Genomic DNA, 15,763 nt, shown 5'->3' with positions numbered 1-15,763 from the left:
GAGGCTCGAAGATGCATTTGATCATCAGGCGACTTTTCCCTCAGGCTTTCCCTGGCTTCATTACCATTTGGATCTATTTGCCAATCGGAGATAGCAAATAAATTTCTTATAGACTTGCACATGTGCAAGGACTTCTCATATAATCGTGCAACTTGTGGATTGTTGTCAGAGATTTACGTATGCAAGAAATATCACTGAGTCCAATCACAATGATTAAAACATATCTTTCAGAGTCATATCTCCTCTACATGAAGGTAATGGAAGCTCTAACTCCAAATAGGATTCTCCTGTTCCTAACATTCATGCCTCTGGAAAATTTGATTTGGGATGGTTATAGTATTGGGGATAAAAAAAACTTTCATCCCATCACCCTGTACTGTGTCCAAACCTAGCCTGAATGAAGTGTTCAGATCTATTGCACAATCCCATATCTCTGTATAATACTGTCACATTGATCACAAAGTTATTCGTAATTCTAATTTCCAGCATAAATGGAATGAAGAAACTTGTGATTTAATATTAAGTGGCATCCCTTTGACTGCCAACTCATCAGATTGTAATGGGAAGTTTGAGGTCTCAGTTCCTTCAGTTTGCTGACACTCTATACTAACTCCACTAACCATTGAACATTGTTATAATCATTACATGGAATGAAAATCATTTCCATTATTTTCTTTCATTTTCTTTCAGATATTAATGAATGTCTTAATATCAATAAATGTTCAGCCATCAGTAAGTCAACTTGTAGCAATACTGATGGATCTTTTCATTGTACCTGTCTGCAGGGATATGAAGGAGCCCAATGTGCAGGTGAGAAATATGTTTTTATATAAGACTTTATATCTGGAAGAACTGAGTCTTGCAGCAGGCATTGGTGTGACTCTAACGTTCTGTAGAGTATTACCGATTGCAACTTTTATTTACCAAAGTTCCTTTTTAAAAAAGAATAATCATCCAATTTACTAATTATTTTAATGCTAGAATTTAGTAAGTAATCACAATGGAGTACCATCAATTAACAACATGTAACTGAGGTGTAAATTTGTGAGGTGTGCTATTTATTAGTAAACACATGTGTAAAGAGGGACTTACAGGTACACTTAATTATGCCACCAATGAGAAGGGTTACAGAATCATTGGTTATTTACATTATATGGACTTGTATTTCCTTCTGAGGACACATTTATATACAGTTAGCACAACCTGCAATTTGAACCCCACTGATGGAGGAATGTTCTGAGTGGCAGTAAAGTTACCACGTACTCTCCGATGACCTCTTCCCAAAAAATGACCTTCAGTCTGTTTATTCAAACTATCGCCATTGTCCTTTCCTCACCATCTCCCTCTTAACAGGACGAGAACAGTAGAAGAAACCACAGTAATAATATATTCTCCTCACTTGCATTCCTCTTCTCTCCCACTCTTGGTTCTCTCAGTCCAACTCCCTGTGTTGAAATCAAGACTTACAATTCAATTTCCTACTTTAATTATTCTGTCACAGGACTTCAAGAACTCCTTAAATCCCTCAGTGTCCCCCTTTTTCCTAATTCCTGTATAGATTTTTTAAACATTGCTTGGCATTATCTTAGCATTTCTTGATTTCTCTCTCAACTTCTCACTTATGTAGCGTTCTGCCCTATGTTTGTCGGCCACTCATTTAAGTTTATCAATACCAAAATCTACTTCCATAATGTTTCAAATACCTGCGAGTGAAACCAGAGTGGTCAAATTCCAGTAATCTCAGAGAGAATGTTAGAGCGGTCAGGAAGAGGTTGATTGAATCTAACCAATAATTTTGAAGTCATGTTATTTCTGTTACCTTGTTTGGCTGTTTTAATTGAAAACAGATATTGATGAATGTACGTCAAATCGGAGCAACTGTGTCTTCAATTCGGATTGCCTGAATACTGTCGGCTCGTACACATGTATGTGTAACACTGGATACGAGGGTCCCAACTGCATTGATATTGACGAATGTGCCAAGATTCAGGACAACTGTCACAAAATGGCGACCTGTAATAACACAGCGGGCTCATTTAAATGTTCATGCATGTCTGGATTCCAGGGAAATGGAACGTTCTGTGAAGGTATTGTTTACAGTCCAATAGAGGCAAATTGTGAGAAGAGAAATGGGAGTGGTATGGGGTGGTTGGGTGGGGGGAGAAAGAATGATGAGACATTTTATGAGGGAGAAAATGGGGAAAGGATTATAAGGCAGGGAGCCAGAGAAGCAACATCTGATCAATTAGCCAGAAAATCTCATCCTGCATTATTGATGCACAAATCCCTTCAAATGGGAGGTAATGGTTAAAAAGTAATCCCTCAAAACTCATTTCAAATGAAACTAAAACAAGGCAAATTGACTTGATCTAAGCAGCGAGTCCTGTGTTTAAAAAAAGGTTATGGATTTTAATAAGAAACATGAATTATATGATGTTGCAGATATTGATGAGTGTGCAGACACCTCTGAAACATGTTCTTCCAATGAGGTGTGTGAAAACAGCTTTGGAAATTATGCCTGCAAATGTCTTCCTGGATATGAAAGGGTGAACGGTTCTTGCCAAGGTAACTGAAGAGATGATTGTTTGATTGTAAGTGTCTCATGGAATATAGCAAAACTCAGGATACATATTACACCGGAATAGTTTGCTGACTGGAATTATCTTATCTTACTGATTGTATCAATGTTCAGTAAATCTACCCATAATGTCAATTATGTAACATCAACTGTACTTAATTAATATTTTGGAATTTGATAAGTGTTGAGGCTAATAATTGTTACCAGGTTACTTTAAAGTCTCTTAGACTGTCGGAGCTGATTACTCAACCAAAGACTCAACATCAAGAAAAACATTAACCGTAGTTTAAACTACAAATTTCATTATTTTTGCGCATTGTTTCTGAGTAATGTCAACATATTAATTTAAAGTATTTTCACACTAATCCAATACATCACTACTTTATTGCTCACATGCTTTGAATCTGGCAAACATTGAACTGTAAATTACTCATCGAAACTCATCGATCTAACATTGTGCTGCATATTTTAGCTCACAAAATCTGCCAAAGAAAAATTCTACTCTACTACCGTTAATACTATGGCTGATGAAAATATCATTACAAATTTTGAAGTCCACAGAATCATTATGACTAGAATTCAAGTAGGATATCAGCAGCTCAGTGCAGATGTGAAAATACATCCTTGATACTCAGATAAAGGTCACACTCTGATGAAAGTACAATATATGTAGGTTCGCAGGAATATTTCTCTGATTCAAGCACTTTTGAATGGAATTGGGTTTGTTTTCTTTTTCCAGATATTGATGAATGTCAGAATACAAATAAATGCTCTGAGACGGGGCAATTATGTGTTAATATTGAAGCCTCTTACAAATGTGGATGCAAGACTGGATTTGTGAGTAACAGTGGAATATGCAAAGGTACAGATGGATTACAAAATATTTTCATTCAATATTATTGCTAATCATAAATGTGCTAAATTGGGATTTATACTCCTCTATATTAGCTTCCAACCCTGCCACCTCTGTAGCTCTCCTTGACACTATCCTGTGTGAAGGGCCGAATATAAATGCGAGTTGTCGTTTTGATTTTATTTCTTTTATTTTTTTTTAACAAGCGCTATAAGAGATTTCATGATTTGATATTAATGATGTCTGAAAATTCCATCTGCAGATATTGATGAATGTTCACTGTCAGAAACAAATAACTGTTCCAAAAGTCGAGGTCTCTGTGCTAACCTAGAAGGTTCATATGCTTGCCAATGCTTAGCTGGATATTCTGGAGATGGGATTGTATGCAACGGTAAGTCTGAGTTATTTTAGTTCATAAGCTTTGCATTTTCCCCAAAACTCCAAACAGAAAAGAAGACCCTCAATCTCCTCACTGACTTTGTCAAAGCCAATATTACCACTATTTTCTGATGGCAAATGCTGCACACACTACTCCACAGTACTTGTGGAGTCCAGTCCTGTAGCTCAGTGGTTAGAGCACTCGCTTTGTAAGCGAGAGACCCGAGTTCAATTCCAGGCAGAGGGCGAAACCTTGGGCAAGTTTCCTTACTCCACACAGAGCCTAATAATAATCCCTCCAAAAAAAAAACAATAATAAATTGGTCATTTTCAATCTACGACTGTTTGTGGGACATTGCTGTGCGCAATTGGCTGCCGCGTTCGCCCACAAATATACAGTCAATTCACTTTATAGTATATTCTGTGAAGCACTTTGGGACGTCTAGAAGACGTAAAAAGCGCTATATCAAATGCAAGGATTATTATTATTATTAGATGAGATCTGACCAATCCCTTATCTACAGTGTGAACTTTTTGATATTATTCACCTTTACTAGCACAACCCAGTTTTTTGTTTGTCCTTTATACCACCTCCAAATTTATTATCTTCAAACAACGTCTTATTTTCCTTTGCTCACTCAAATTATTAAATTATTTCATTAACAATAACCCGAGTCCTAAGAAATCTCTTATGCTTTCAGGTGTGAATGAATGTCTTGATGACAATGTCTGTTCTGGGACCAATAATTCTATTTGTGAGAATATTGAGGGATCTTTCAATTGCATCTGTTTACCAGGATAAGACCGAGTCTCTGGAAGAACTCGCCTTGCTTAGTTGTTTAGGTTCTTTCTTTGTTCTTTTGAATATTGTTAGGTTAAACTTTGTCAATAAAATGGAATTAATTAGTACACTAATTTGGAGTTATTTAACAAGTGAAATGATTGGTGCTAATTATTAGAGTACCATCAATTCACAATTTTATAGCTAAAAGTATTAGAAACATAAGAACTAACCTTTGCCATGGCACGACATTCTTTCCTATACAGATGCTTGGAAAATCATCAACTCTTCACATTTTAAAATAATATGTTCTTGTTACAACTTCCATATTGACATTCCTCCTGTTCACTCTATGCCTCTTGTTTTGTGTGTCTGATTATTTTTATTGGCTGACCAATGTAGCCAAGTTTGAACATTCTGACCAGCCTCTCCAAGTTTTGTGCATCTCCTAATTCCCACCCTCTTCGTCAATTCCCCTAGCTCTTCGTCCTCAACATCTGGAGTCCAATGCATTCTGCCTTTATACAAAATTGCTCTCTCTTCCTTTAGCACTTCTTCAAATTGTAACGAGACAATTCAATGTTAAAAACTTTCTTTGCAATAATATTGATGCATTTATGAACTATCCTAACCATAGCCTTTGTAGTAAATGACAAGAATATGATTTTTTTTCTATTGATCTTTCTGGATGTGGATGAATATCTTGATAGTAATATCTGTTCAGAGAAAATTAATTCCATTTGCATCAATATTGAGGGATCTTTCAACTTCTTTTCCACAAGGATATGAAGGAACCAACTGTACAATTTAAGAATTGTCCAAATGCAATGCTCTAAAGTACAAAGCAAACAAGTTTCTGCAGGACCCAGGTAGAATTCCCCCCCCCCCCCCACCCCCCAACCGAGTTTTATTCAATTATCTTTGGGTATGAAGGAACATCATCTTTCAGAGTTTTTCTGGTAGTTTGTCACCTCCCTCAGGAGATTGAGCAAATTGGAAGTTTTATTAAAGTTCTACTTGCACATGTTGTACAGATGGAAAAAGTCTTGAAGCCACCTGTTCCTCACAGTACAAGCGATACAATATGCATTTTATCAACCACAGCTGAATAGAAGCACAGACATTTCTGTTGACTATAAAAGTGCAGTGACAGTCTGGCTACTGAGGTTAAATCAACTGATTTTTCCTGTCTTTTAAAAGACAAAATAAGTTTTTAACAGAGCATATATTATGGCTAAAATATAATACTATGAAAATACTTCACTGATCATGTGCTCAAGGAAACCATTGTGTTGAGAGAGGGACTAGTTTTTTTTACTGGTTCTTATCTCCACCGGTCATAGCAGTGCCAGTTAAAGGAAAGTTGGATTGCAGTTTGGTGTAAAGCAAAGCCTCTTCTGCTTGTGTTGATCCTTCACCTAAATTCTCTTAGTGGTTGCTTATTGCAAAAGCTGCAGAATGAAGGATACATGATGCTTTCAGGTGAAATACAATCCTACCAGTCATGCTGTCCACAGTTATCACCAAAAATAACTTGGGTTTTAAACTGTAGTAGAAGCGATTGGTACACCTTGTATATTGTCTAATCCTTTCTTTTTTTTAAATATCACTGGTTTAGGAAATTTGACCACAATAGCAACCACACCTGGAGCAAATATAAACACAACAGTCCCCACAAACACAAGCACCACCTCAGCAACCAACAGTTCTTCACCCACAACAGCAACAACAATCAACAGCACTTCACCCGCAACAGCAACAACCAACAGCACTTCACCCACAACAGCAACAACCAACAGCTCTTCACCCGCAACAGTAACAATCAACAGCTCTTCACCCACAACAGCAATAGCAACAACCAACAGCACTTCACCCGCAACCGCAGCCGTCAACTCTTCACCCACAACAGCAACAACCATCAGCACTTCAGGAGCAGCCACCATCCAAACCACTGCAGGCACCACCGAAACCACTGCAGGGACGATCAAAACCACTGCAGGCACCAGCAAAACCACTGCAGGCACCACTGAAACCACTGCAGGCACCAGCAAAACCACTGCAGGCACCACTGAAACCACTGCAGGCACCAGCAAAACCACTGCAGGCACCAGCGAAACCACTGCAGGCACCAGCAAACCCATTGCAGGCACCACTGAAACCACTGCAGGCACCAGCAAAACCACTGCAGGCACCAGCAAAACCACTGCAGGCACCAGCAAAACCACTGCAGGCACCAGCAAAACCACTGCAGGCACCAGCAAAGCCACTGCAGGCACCAGCAAAACCCACTGCAGGCACCAGCAAACCCATTGCAGGCACCACCGAAACCATTGCAGGCACCACCGAAACCATTGCAGGCACCACCAAAACCACTGCAGGCACCACCGAAACCACTGCAGGCACCAGCAAAACCACTGCAGGCACCATCGAAGCCACTGCAGGCACCAGCGAAACCACTGCAGGCACCAGCAAAACCACTGCAGGCACCACTGAAACCACTGCAGGCACCAGCAAAACCACTGCAGGCACCAGCAAAACCACTGCAGGCACCATCGAAGCCACTGCAGGCACCAGCAAAACCACTGCAGGCACCAGCAAACCCATTGCAGGCACCAGCAAACCCATTGCAGGCACCACCGAAACCATTGCAGGCACCACCAAAACCACTGCAGGCACCATCGAAACCACTGCAGGCACCATCGAAACCACTGCAGGCACCACCGAAACCACTGCAGGCACCAGCAAAACCACTGCAGGCACCATCGAAGCCACTGCAGGCACCAGCAAAACCACTGCAGGCACCAGCAAACCCATTGCAGGCACCAGCAAACCCATTGCAGGCACCACCGAAACCATTGCAGGCACCACCGAAACCATTGCAGGCACCACCAAAACCACTGCAGGCACCATCGAAACCACTGCAGACACCACCGAAACCACTGCAGGCACCACCGAAACCACTGCAGGCACCAGCAAAACCACTGCAGGCACCAGCAAAACCACTGCAGGCACCAGCAAAACCACTGCAGGCACCAGCAAAACCACTGCAGGCACCAGTAAAACCACTGCAGGCACCACCAAAAGCACTGCAGGCACCACCAAAACCACATCAGCGACAACTACCCTGCCAAGTACCTCTGGTGGTGGATGTAAGAATTTAAATGATTCTTTCCATACATTGTGTTCAGTTTGTGCTCAGCTATCAATCAACACCAACTAATGCTAGTTATTCTTTCCCAAGTATAAAGACTATGATTATTTTTCCTTTGAACGTTCCTTACCAGACATTCCACACACTCTTTCTCTTCTTCCCTGCATTTTGACGGTTGAAATCAAGGCCTGTTGACCTATCTGTGCTCCAGTTAATTTTTTCGTAGGAACTCAAAACAAAGCTTGTGTTTGTGGGGCCTCCTTAATTCCCTCAATATTCCCCTCCCTACAAACATGGGCTATTAATACAGTGTTTATATAGTACAACACTGGATATCTGCACGCCAGATAATCAAATGTCACTTAAGTGCATCAACACTAACATCCCAGAAGTAAATTCGGACTGAAATGTTTGCATAACTCTTTGATTGTACAAACCAATGGTAGGAATATTCACGAGTCCATTTAAAACAGCATAGAAAACATACAAACATGGGAATGTAAAGCACAGAAAGAGGCCATTCAGCCCACCGAGTCTGTACCAGCTCACAGAGCAAGTCCCACCACTCTGCCTTATCCCAAAACTCCTTCAAGCTCTGCTCCTCCCCCTCTTCTCGCAGGGCAAGAAGGTTTAATTAATCAGTGGTCTGATACAGGATTAGAGAGAGACAGAAAGTCAGAAACACAGAGAGAACATAGTAAGCGAGAAAAAGTCTGGTATTATTTGGCATTATTGTGAAAATAATAATTGCTGATCAGTTGGGATATCAGGCTCTCTACTGTAAAGTGTACATTGTATTGGTACCATTTTATTGATCTTTAACCTACTCCATCAATTTTGTCCTAAAAAGAAGGCAATGCTCCCCCCCAGATCCTGTCATTGTTTTGGACGTGAACATAACTTCCATAAAACTGAACTCAGTTTGGCTAAAAATTATGTAGCGATTTTTTTTGAACAAATCACAAGTATGATAGATGTACTACTTTCATCCATCTCAGACATGTTTTTACACATGTGAGCAGGAAAGACTGCTATGCCATAACAGTTACCTTGATCCCAGCCTTGAGAGTAATCATCTCTGGTTGAAATAACGTGCCTGTATAAAAAGCCTAATTTTGTTGGACATTTGAAAACCAAACCATCTCGACTAGACCTATTTAGTTTATGATTTCCCAGCATATTTAACACCATTGTCAAGTGATTTTACTTTCAAGTTTGATTTTACCTTGGGAATATATTGGCCCTCGTATTGTATCTTAATTATACTTTGTTTTGGTAGGTCTCAAACTTTTGGATTATGGAGTGGAGTTTGGAGATCAAACATTGACTACAGCAGCATCTGATGTCACATCTCCCATTTTCAAGCCAGAAATCGGCTTTCCTATGGGAAACAGCCTCCAGTTTCTTCTTTACGTGAGTGATGTAATGAACTCAAACAAAAGGTGTTTGACAAAGTTGGGAGACTTCAGAGGAAGATCAAAGCTTTTGCAATTAATAGTACTAGATATAATTATAATAATTCATGGCAAAGTAGCTTGTTGGAATCTAGTTTACTAATAGGAAATCTCAATGATTAAGTGAAAATAGCTTTTTGGAAAGGAGTGACCAGAAAAGTTGCATTTGGGTCTGCGCTGGTTCCTCTGTTGTTCACATTATGTACAATGGACCTAGCAGAATATTTACTGCAACATTATTGCTGATGAGATAATTCATGTGGGGAGATAAAGAGCGAGCAAATGATCTGGATTGATTATATTTAATTGTAATGTTTAAACTGCTTTTTGTGAAGTTTTTTGTTGTTTTACCAGTTTACAGACAATGGACTGATAGTTTTCCCATCAGCAGAGTCTGAGGTCTACAGATACACCAATCCATTTTCAGGTGGCTTTACTGCATCTTCGACAATCCCCATGATAGCCGCATTCTGGGCAGACGCAGACCTTTCAGCTGGTGCAACAGTTTTCTATCAGGTAGAGTTACATTTGGGCAGTTGGGCAATTGTATCAATTGCATTGTGAACAGACTGAATTAAATTAGACTAGCGTAATGTTTACTGAGGGAAACTAACATTTCATTCCAAACCAGAACAGAATTAGGCTCAGTTTAAGCCTGCCTATTTGCACTCACAGTCAAATAGGCATCATACTTGATATGCGAGTCAATACATGGATCAATGAAGCAGAGAATAAAAAGAAAAAAAAGTATTATACAGGTTTCACGTGGTTCAGAATGCTTTATATCCAGAGGAATAGAGTAGAAACGTAGGGAAGTAATGTTAGATTTACATAAACCTTGATTAGATCCCATTTAGAATACTGTGTGCAATTCTATTCACCATATTACAAGAAGGATAGTATAACATTGAAGGGAGAGCAGCTAGAATGTTACCAGGAATGAGTGGATATAGCTATTAAGAAAGATTGGACAGACTGGAATGTTTCTGTATGGAGATGAGATGATTGAGAGGGGACCTGATTGAGGTGTTCAAAATTATGAAAGAATTTGATAATGTAGAAATTAATAGGATGTTTCCATTTGTTGGTGAGCCTAAATGAAATGGGATAAATATAAGAAAGCCAATAACATGCAAGTTATACAGTATTTATATAGCCCTTCCATATTATGAGGATATCCCAAAATGTTTCGCACTGTTGACTGGACAGATCTAATAAGGAGTTTAGGAAGAACTTCTCTATGTAGAGGACATTGAGAATATGGAATTCTTTGCTGGAAGCTGTGGTTGAAGCAAAAAGTATGAATGTATTCAAGAGGAAACTTGATGTATATTTGAGGAGAAGTTAATATAGGGTTTATAGGAGAGAGGATCTGGAGGCTCTTGTGGAATATAAACCTCAGCACGGACTAGTTAGGCATCTGTGCTACGTAATTCTATGATCAATATTATCTGATATTATGGTGAGCTGTCTGTAGTTAATTGTTTCAAATTATTTCATTCTAAAATCTACTATAATTGTAGCATTCCGACAGTAGATAACACTGGGCATTATGGAGGTTCAGAGTGTCAGGATGATTTGCTTTTTGTTCTAATTACAAATATGCTTGTATTTTACAGGAATACCATACCTATAGATCTGAATCTCCCAGTTTGATACAGAGAGTAGAGGGAATAATAAAAAAGTATTTTGAAATTCAATATAAGGCAAAATGGACCCTAAAGATAACCTGGGATAAAATACCTGCATTCCCTGCCTCTCAGTTACAATCTAAGGTATTATTTGCTTATTTATGTTTACATTTATTCCAATTAGATCAATAGTGGTTATCAATTACCAATTATAATTACCAAAATAATATTTTTTAATTTCTTTAAATATTTCAAGGATTTTCGCTTAATAAAATTATATTTCAGTATTTAGTGGTCAAGTAATATTCTCCTAATTGTGTTCTCCTGAATATCCTCCGGCCTCAAATTGTCAAATTGAGCCATAAAGAGCAGAAAGGCCCATCACCCCATCCTAAGGCAGCTCCGCTGGCTCCCCGCCCCCAGCAGATCAAGCTTGAGATCCTCCTTAGTTTTAAAGGCCTCTGCAGCTTTGGTCCACTGAACCTCTGGTCTCCTGTGGCTCTACTCCCTCTTCCCCACTAACTCTGGTCTACATTAAGCCCCACACCTTCTGCCCCATCACCAGGTGTATTTCTAACCCTTACTAAAACTCTTTGACATCACTTTACCTCATCCCTCTCTGCTTTCTAAAACCTGTCTAAAGACATCTCTTTGACTGCACCTTTCATCACTTGTTCCCACCCCTGATCTCCATCCTAGCTCAGGTTCCCATTCCATCTTTGTAAAGTGTTCTGAGACATTCTCCCGAAGTGAAAGAAGTCATAATTCCAGATAATTTACAGGAATAAGAACAGCTGATGTTCTTGCTTCTGATCTCTATTCAGTGACACTGAAAAATCAACATTTTTGAACATCAGGTAAAGCCAAGATCAGGTTCAGTGCTGAACCTCCCCTGTGCACACACTGACCAACACTAACTAATACATGCGCTTTGACCACTTGGACCAGGTAGCAGAGGGTTGTGGAGTATCCAGCGGGGGTGAAGAAACTTACATGACACAACATTACATTTTATGTGATATTTTATTAAACACATTGCTGGATGTTGCATTATATTATGAATTACATATTATACTTATGTTGTTTTATTATTTGCTTAAAAAAACTATTGTATTAGAGCAGCATCCAAACAATCCATTTACAAACAGTACCATCTTGTTTTTCAGACAAACACCTTCCAAGCAGTTTTAAGTACAGATGGCAGTCAGTCCTTTGTTCTCATATTTTACAAGTGTGATGGAATGAACTGGGATGTATCAACCCTCGTTTCTACAAATGTTCTCATAGGTTTCAACAGGTACGTTTAATCCTCCAACTACAATATTATGTTACCCTACAGAAACTGGGTTGGTTGGCGAACCATAACATTGGCAACAGTGTTAACATTATAATCCCAGAATTTACCACATCTTTGAAACATCTCAAAGTGTTTCACAAGATTTTACTGTGATTTTACAAGATATGACTGTGTATGTGTGGGTAAACATAATTATACGTGTGGAGCTAGTTAAATATTTTTATTCAGAAACCTACGTGGAGGGAAGGGGACGCCCACAGTACAGGACATCATTTGGTTGAAACAGTGTGTCTCCCCAGGGAGAGAGTTCAATCCATTCCAGATACAGGAACATTTTCATTTGTAGGTAGCATACATAAATGGAATTCAGTCTGGTTTGAGACGTTAACCTGAATAGAGGGCACTACATAAGGGCAAGTTGGTGGTGGTGGTTTGGATCTCTTAAGCATGGCAATGGGTCTCCACAGGTGTCAGTCACCCGGCTGACAAAATAAAAGCATTGAATAAATGACCTGAAACTTGGGTGTTCAATGACAGCACTTTGTAGAAGAGACGAAAGGGAAAGGGTGGTAAGAAGTTTCTCAGTCTCCTGTACAGATTGGATTAGAGCCACTGATGTGAAAAGGGTGCAAGAAATCAACCAATGGATCCCACTCCTGACTGTTTTTGTGTTTGGTTGTGATGTGCCAAGCTAAGTGTCCTACTGAGTCACTGATTAAGCTCGTAGTTTGACAAAGTGCTGATGCCAGTGTGCCCCATGGATCAGTAACCCAACAAGGAACCACATCTTTAAGAGGGGAGAACATTTAATGAAAGGTGATCTACCAAAGGTCAGATTTGTCATCCAAAATAGGATATTTATACTGATAATGTTTACAAAGCTACACTACACGAGTTAGAGCAGGAGTCTCCAACCAGCCAATTGTGATTGATTTCTTGGAATGTCAAGAAGTGGCCCAAACACCTGCACAAGTCCAGACAAGTCCGCGACGAATCAATACTTATTTTCCAGTAGCTACCGAGCCACGATACCCATAATGCGGCCATAAACGAAGAAAAATTCAATAAAGAAATGTGTTTGGTTGGCTGACCAAAAACATTGGGTACGACTGAGTACAAAGATAATTCCAAAAATCCAGATCAATTCAAGTAATCTCATCACAATTACTGTAACGTTATAGCTCCTGAACGTTTATTTTCTGTTTCAGTGGAGACGGATACTTTGAGAATGACAAACAAACAGAACTTACTGTGACTGAAAGATATCGTCCAGACAAGTATATAGGAACAAATACAGGTCTGTTCATCTCATACAAAGAACTTGTAGACTATTTCCTCACCATCTGTTTCACAAAAAATACAACTAGATGTTTTTAAAACAAATATTGCGAGTTAGCTTTGGAATATAGCATAATATTTAAATTACAGAAGTATAGATTCTAATTGTAAATCTATATAATGTTAATATTTATACTGCTAAATATTAAACATTTATTCCAAACTTTGGAATAGTACTTTTATGTTTTAATTTTATTCTTCAGATTTGAAAGGCCTCTGGGCATATAAACTAATTGAGGGCAGTCCACAGAAGAATTACAGAGCAGAATGTTTGAACTGGTTTCTATCAGAGCCAGATCCAGCTAACTGGAATCAGGCTTTATTTTCCTGTCCATGTACATTTAACCAAGGACAGGCAGAAAATCGATTCCGGAAATTCAAGTCAGGTAACATTTCCACCAACTGTTTATTGAAGATAAATAATGAGTTATTTTGTCTTTCTTAACTGCTTTAAGTATCTCAATCTTGAATTTGAACTAATTAACACATGTGAAACAAATCCAGAGACAGTTAATCTACATAGTAGTTTTCCCTCAGTCTGAACAGGCAGGCTTGGCAGTCTCAGTGGGATGGAAAAATAAATCCCCAACATGGTTTGGAAATTAGATAATTTATTATTGCTGGCATTATATCCTTGTTAAAAAAATCTTTTTTAATTATTTCATTTTTGAATGTAACTTTTTTTTAAACTTGTTGGTGATTTTGTTTCTCTCTGATTAAAGATAAGTGATGATTGTCCTGGGAAATACAACCATTTACTATTAAATGCTTGATAAATGGTCCTACTGAGGATGCACCTTTCTGAGATGTCAGTCTCAGAAGATTCTCCATTCTCCTGTATTTACAGCATGATATTCTGTGACTCTGCTCTGAGTGAAATATCCAAATTAATAGTATTTTGTGTATGAGCCCACACCCAGAGAAATAATCCAAACTCAATTCACATTGCTGTCAACAGGCAGAGGAGACTTTATCCACTCTTCCATGCATTCGTCACCTCCCACCTCAACTATTCAAATGCCCTCCTCGCCAGTCTCCTCAGTTCCACCATCCACAAAATTCAGCTGATCCAAAACTCTGCCATCTGCAATACTCACCCATACTAAACTCCGCACCTCCATCATACCAGGGCTACCCATCACCGAAAGGATTGATTACAAGATCCTCACACTCGTTTTCAAATCTCTTCATGCCTTTGCACCGCCCCAACTCTCTGACCTGCTTACTCCCAAACCCACTACCCACTGCCTCCGCTCAACTGGCTCCATTGTCTGGCATGTCCCCCATGCCCTCCGTTCCACCATCGATGGTCACATCTTTAGCCACTACGCTCCAAAACTCTGGAACACTCTTCCTATATCCCTCCACCTTGCTCCTTCATTCCCCATCTTCAGATTGCGACTGAAGACCTCCACCCAGGCTCGGCGTTGTGCTCCGTCACTGTCAAGCGCTTTGGGATGTTATCCTGAGTGAGGGGTGCTATATAAATACAAGTTGTTATTGTGGTGATTTCATCCCATCAGTCCAGTTCGGGTTGAAATTGAATCCTTGAGGGAAAATAGAAATATCCCCTTCACCCAGTTATTTTCCTTAAAAACATATAGATGAATGCAGGAAGTGAGAATGATCTGTATCTTACTTTCTCTCTGCAACACAATAGAAATCAGCAAAACAACACGGCTACTAACAAGCAGATTGAATTGCAGTATTAAGTATCAATGCTTTATTTTAGCTAAAATTTGAGTCACTTCTAATCAATCAGGAGACCACACAGGGTTGTGTTGTGATGTATGACCAACACTAAATGACTCTTGTTGAATTTCCAAAGATGCATCAACCAAGCTTCTCCGTCCTACTGGTCCAAATGCATTTAATGCTAGTCTGAGGTGCATTTACAACAGGAAGAATGCACTCATTGAAGGGTGGCAGGAGAGATACTGGGTTTCCTTCAGACAAATAACCTCCTTAACCAATAACCAGAGTAAGTGTTCATTTGAAATTGTGAAATATTGTTCTACTTCCTCTATGCACATATTAATTCTCTATTGATCTATTTATCTTTTGCTCATGACAAAAGTATATAATTCATATTATTGATTACCAATCTTCCTGGACAGAATTCGACCTAGATCCATACAACTGGTGCTGCATAAAAGTTGACGACCCATTGTTCTGTTCCTATTATGAGATGAAAAGACCAAAAGATATGTGTCAAGGATACAGAGCACCAACTGCAGGTAATTTTACAAGTGCAATGATGTTATGCTTATGAAACCCCATAATAAATGTCATGTTTAATTTT

General features: G+C 39.1%; 1 protein-coding gene across 1 annotated transcript in view; it reads left to right on the top strand.

The window, feature by feature from the left end:
* LOC103183236 (mucin-4) overlaps positions 1–15,763 on the top strand; it is a 52,229-nt gene that overhangs the window by 19,052 nt on the left and 17,414 nt on the right. The window contains exons 17-31 of the mRNA XM_042339235.1: positions 691–810; positions 1,848–2,087; positions 2,443–2,565; positions 3,318–3,440; positions 3,694–3,822; positions 6,456–6,589; positions 6,674–7,739; positions 9,021–9,154; positions 9,550–9,711; positions 10,815–10,970; positions 11,993–12,123; positions 13,332–13,420; positions 13,665–13,847; positions 15,290–15,442; positions 15,579–15,698. Coding sequence (XP_042195169.1) covers positions 691–810; positions 1,848–2,087; positions 2,443–2,565; positions 3,318–3,440; positions 3,694–3,822; positions 6,456–6,589; positions 6,674–7,739; positions 9,021–9,154; positions 9,550–9,711; positions 10,815–10,970; positions 11,993–12,123; positions 13,332–13,420; positions 13,665–13,847; positions 15,290–15,442; positions 15,579–15,698 — 3,063 coding nt within the window. The remainder of the gene's footprint in view (positions 1–690; positions 811–1,847; positions 2,088–2,442; positions 2,566–3,317; positions 3,441–3,693; positions 3,823–6,455; positions 6,590–6,673; positions 7,740–9,020; positions 9,155–9,549; positions 9,712–10,814; positions 10,971–11,992; positions 12,124–13,331; positions 13,421–13,664; positions 13,848–15,289; positions 15,443–15,578; positions 15,699–15,763) is intronic.

The sequence above is a fragment of the Callorhinchus milii genome, unplaced genomic scaffold, assembly GCF_018977255.1.
Source record: "Callorhinchus milii isolate IMCB2004 unplaced genomic scaffold, IMCB_Cmil_1.0 Scaffold11, whole genome shotgun sequence".
Classification (NCBI taxonomy): Eukaryota; Metazoa; Chordata; class Chondrichthyes; order Chimaeriformes; family Callorhinchidae; genus Callorhinchus; species Callorhinchus milii.
This window is presented reverse-complemented; position numbering and strand designations above follow the sequence as displayed.